The sequence below is a fragment of the Nicotiana tomentosiformis genome, chromosome 9, assembly GCF_000390325.3.
Source record: "Nicotiana tomentosiformis chromosome 9, ASM39032v3, whole genome shotgun sequence".
Lineage (NCBI taxonomy): Eukaryota > Viridiplantae > Streptophyta > Magnoliopsida > Solanales > Solanaceae > Nicotiana > Nicotiana tomentosiformis.
The window spans coordinates 13975681-13980861 of NC_090820.1; the positions used below are offsets into that span (position 1 = coordinate 13975681).

At 32.5% G+C, this 5181-nt stretch overlaps 1 protein-coding gene across 1 annotated transcript; it reads left to right on the plus strand.

The window, feature by feature from the left end:
- Positions 1–239: 239 nt before the first annotated feature.
- On the plus strand, positions 240–1601 carry LOC104093578 (transcriptional regulator SUPERMAN-like). The gene has a single exon (XM_009599345.4). The coding sequence runs from the start codon at positions 400–402 to the stop codon at positions 1102–1104; it is 705 nt and encodes a 234-aa protein (XP_009597640.1). The 5' UTR covers positions 240–399; the 3' UTR covers positions 1105–1601.
- The last annotated feature ends 3580 nt before the right edge of the window (positions 1602–5181 follow it).

Genomic DNA, 5181 nt, shown 5'->3' on the forward strand with positions numbered 1-5181 from the left:
AGAAATTTACTTGTCATTGCATTACAAGTAAGCATTCGTGCAATTATTTTTTCGTTATCAGTGGATAAAAATTAACCTAGTTCTTTTAAATGCTCTCCAATGGGATTTTCTGCTGCTGGCTTAGAATTTTATGGTTTCTGTTCTTCTCCACCCTCCACACCCCCCCCCCCCCGCACCCCAAAACAAATACCCACAAAACTTTTTTTTCTCTCAAAAAGACACGCACAATGTCCCAATTGTAAGCTCTATATCATCATCACTATGCACTGCTATTAACTCTCTCATTTAACTCTATCCATCTTCCCCTCCAAACAAAAAAAAAAAAGAGAAAATATTGGTTAAAAAGATGTACTAAGCTACATTTCTCCTAGTTGTCCCCTTGATCTTCATAGGTTTGACATGGAGAAAAGTAGCAGTTTCAGCAGTAACTACTTCAAAAACCAAACCATCAAAGAGTTGAATAACAACAACAACAACAAGTTTAAAGATTCATGGGATAATTCATGTGAAGGTACTGTTGATGGAGATTTAATAGGAGGATTTTTATGGCCACCAAGATCTTACACATGTAGCTTTTGCAAAAGGGAATTCAGATCTGCTCAAGCTCTAGGTGGTCACATGAATGTTCATAGAAGAGATAGAGCTAGACTTAGACTACAGTCATCGCCCCCAAAAGATAATGGTACTACTAGTCACTATTCTCTTCTAAACCTTAATGTTGAACCTAACCCTAGCCCTAACCCTAACCTTAACCCTAGTTTTGTTTCATCCCCACCATCTTCTCCTTCAAGAAAATTTCCTCCTTCTGTTTCTACATTACCTCCATTATTATCTCCTTCCTTTTCTTCTTCTACATCTGGTGGCTCTGAAATGAGAAAATGGGGAAAAGATGGTGTCCCATTAAATCACTTGAGTCAGCTAAGAAATGGAGATTTGACAAAAAGGGGAAGTGCCAAATTTGAGAAAATCGGTTCTTTCTTGCAAGGAAAAGAATGTTGTGAAGTGGTGAAGAGGTCTGAGTTTTTGAGATTGGACTTGGGAATTGGATTGCTTAGTGAATCGAAAGAGGATTTGGATTTGGAACTTCGATTGGGATACACTTAGACCAAATTCCCACTGCTTTAAGGTTTGTATTGCTTGAGTTGTTAGTTTTTTCACTGGTTCAAGAAAAAGAACTACGGTCATGCTCGTCTTAGACTTGGTCGTGCAGGCTCATCGCACCTACTCCGATGAGGAATGCAAACCATTAGTTGCTTTATTTTTTAAATAAAAAAAGAGAAGGAAAAGAAATTTTAACCAAACGTGCACCATTTTTATTGGTTGATTTTCTCTTGAATTCAGTTCTTTAACTATGGTTAGGAGAATTAAGATGCAAAAGCTGTGATGCCATGAAGACCAGCCAGATAATATTGCTTTGTAGTTTCTATTTGTAATTTGTATCATTCTCTTTTATATTTCCATATTATATAGGTATAGTTCTTTAGTAAATTAATCTTCTGAAGTTACTGTTTCTCTAGATATATTATATTGCTGTCGAAGTTCATCAGTCATCACTTGTCTCTTTTGCTTAATCCTTTAGCATCGATGATTTTGATAAATAATTTGCATATGCTTCAGCTGCATTTTTTTTTCCTTTTTTTTTCTTCTTTTCCCAGTTTCTTGTTTTAGCTTTGAGATCATTAGTCAAGTAAGTAAGTTCTGATGTTAATTAGGTACATACACAAAAAAAATGCTATACTAGTAATACTTATTACTTATTCAGGCATTATTCCATGTGATAAGTATCTTCTCTGATCTAATATAACAGCCACAGATATACATTTTCTTTCATTACCAGCACTTTGGATATTGAGAAAACATAGTTAAGATATTCATAGATATATTTATAACATAGTAAGTCAAATAAGATGCACATAGAAAAAAAAAACTATGTTTTGTCATCTTCATTCCCATTTTGCTTTACTTTCTATATTGGAATAATTTTGTTATAAAAATTTCTCAAGCTTGACTACATGATGTAGAACTAAGCAAGTGAATGAACTCCTTTATAGAAATACTTAAATACAAACTATGAAAAATGAGATGATTTTCATTTTTATGACCTAGCAACATGTACAAATGCATGGGCGCACATGGAAAAATGGTGCATTTATCAGGAAAGTGAATCCACATGAAGTACCATTGTCTTTTTGAACTACAAGAAAACATTTCACTTTGGTGAGAACAAATTAAAGCACCACATCTGTTTGATTAAAGGGAATTGATTCTTCACATATTGAATAGAATATATAATTATTCCCTTTAATCGTCATCTATACTTATTATTTATGGTTATCATAAATGCAGACCATAAAATAGCATCCACTAATGAGTATTGTCTTTTCTTTTAGGGAGGAAAATGGGAGTTAGATGTAGAGACATATTATTATTAATAAGTAATTAAAAGAGTATTTTCTCTAAGAGATTAAATTTCTAGACCAATTGGTCACACACTTCATCGTGAGATCAAACTAGGCAAGAGGTGGTTTGAGTCTCACAGCCACCCATTATAAAATGGGTGATTTGCACAAATAGACTATGTTAGTGCCACATATTGTTTAAGTTTTGACCCCGTTTGAGCAAGTTTAGCAAAACTTGTATCACTACTTGGTGCATATTGTTTGGTGCATATTGTTTACAAATTCTGACGGACTGCTAGGACTTACATAAAAATTTCACCAACACGTTTTATCTTCAAAAAATTTCAAATCAACTCCAAATATCAATAGGAAAATACCCTCCCATTATTAATCCGTACCGTCCAATTAAAGATGCACGCTTTATGCCTTAATGTCCAATCTTGTAACAATCGTTCTATGTCTAGATAGTTAATCAATGTTTGCATTATTATGAATTATATAGGTACAACAAAAGCTCACCTTAATTTCTTAAGCCCTTCATTTTTGGTAATTAGTACTATCTCATAAGCAAAGTAGAAAATTGGGAAAACACAGAATTGAGTAGTTAAGATTTTTTATTATTTCAAAGTGTGCATACTATTTATCATATCTATTGAACTAAGTAATTCGTCTGGGCAATGATGTTGGGCTAGTATGGTTGACTGAAAAATAAAGACAATAAACACAGAAAAAGGTACTAAGAAATTTTTTGTCTCCAAAGTACGTTATTGCCTTTTATCATATTGGAGACTCTAGTAAGCTAGGTAGGCCACTATACCATTTTTAATGCAATATGAACCTTTAATATTATGTACTCTCCGCCCTTTACAAAAATTCATGTAGCTTAAATAAGGACCAACTGAATAATGGTGTTGTACTTTTCATATTTCCTTAACCATTGTGAAAAGTTTTGGTTCAAGAATGACAATTCTATCTGATGAAGTACTAGAAGAGGAGCTAGAAGTCATGCATTAAAGAGTTCACATAAAATTTATGCAATTTTTTCCTCTTGTCCTTTTTATATATCTCAACATACATTATACATATACTCGTACTGTATAACAGAGGACTCAGAAGTGGATCTGAAATTTCTTCAATATGAGTGCACCATTAAAAAATTGAGAAAAAGGTATCATTGGATTAATAATTTAGCATTCAACCAGGTGCACCATTCAACCTTTTTTGGAGCATGGAGTCCAATATATAATATTAGATCAATTTTCCATAATATATACATAAAATATATATTTTGACGGAAAGATTATGGGTTCACGTGCACCGACAAAACAGCCTAAATCCACCCCTGACAAAGACGGAGTTAGAATTTTTAGTTTATGAGTTATGGACTATAATCTTTTTTACTTATTGAATTCTTATAAATAGACTATTTACACATATTCAATAAAAATTTTAACATAAATATGGGGTTCACCTAAAGCTACTGCCAAACTCATAGTTATAAAACTGACTATGGCCCTGCTGAACCTATAAATATAAAATCTGAATCAAAGTTATTAAGTTTTACCGAATTCATAACCGGTGTTATATATCCGCCCTAGGTGGGTTGGGGGTTGGAATTAGGGTGGGATGTTGTCAATGATTTAGATGTGGTGATTAGGCACTTTTTCCCAAAATCTGATAGTTTGCATGTTCCCGACAACCTCTGGGTGTCAAAGGGCATGATGACATTACCTTAAAAAGGAAAGGGAGCTGTTTTGGTCAGTTTTTCAAAACATTACAACAAGTAAAAGAAGCACAGAATTCTTTCCTTAATTAGTACAAAAGGGCACTTGCATACTTACTGATTTCAGACATCCCCTTCAACCCTTAACCTCGTTATCAATGTTTATCCCTGTGCTTCCTTATGTCAGCAAATTTTCTTTTATTCTCTTATATACTACTTCCTCTGTCTCGATGTATGTGAACTTGTTTGACCGAACACAAAATTTAAGAATAAAATAAAAGTTTTTAAAATTTATGTTCTTAAACAAGTTTAAAAGGGGTCCAGAGTATTTGTGTGATTATGAAAGTTTCTCATTAAGGGTGGAATTGGAAGTTTAAATTAAATTATTTTCAAATTTAGAAAAGAATCATTATTTTTGTAATGCACCAAAAAGAAAATAGGTTCATTTAAATTAGAACTGAGGGAGTATAATATATGATGATTTAATATATAGGACCTACCAGCCTTTATTATTTGGCAGTACTGTAATTGCTATGCTGACTATATATTCATTTGGTGAAGACCTCAAGAAGTACAATAATATATACTCTCTACCTCCGCTCATTTTACTTGTCCATTATATTAAAAATACATTTTTATTTTTACTTGTCTATTTTAGCAAATCAAGAGAAGGATAATTTTTTTTTTCTATTTTACTCTTATCATTAATTACTCATTCCTCAAATCATTCCCCAAGGCTTTTTGAAATGTTATTATTATTATGGATATAATTATAAAATACATACTTCAATTATTATTTTTAAAGGTAGTGCAAAGTTAAAAATGGGCAGCTAAAAATGAACGGAGGGGGTATATGGAAACATCTGAAGTGGTAAAATAATGGATCATCGATCGTATTCTACAAAGTTATCTAAATCCAGTATTTTCGGCCCGTAATTTTAAGAGTACGACAAATATTAGATTGGAGTAAACAATTTTAACATTATCATTAATTAGTTCTATCCTAAGGACATTAAATGGCAAACTCATTAAGTTTAAACGCAGAATTCCGTATGTATA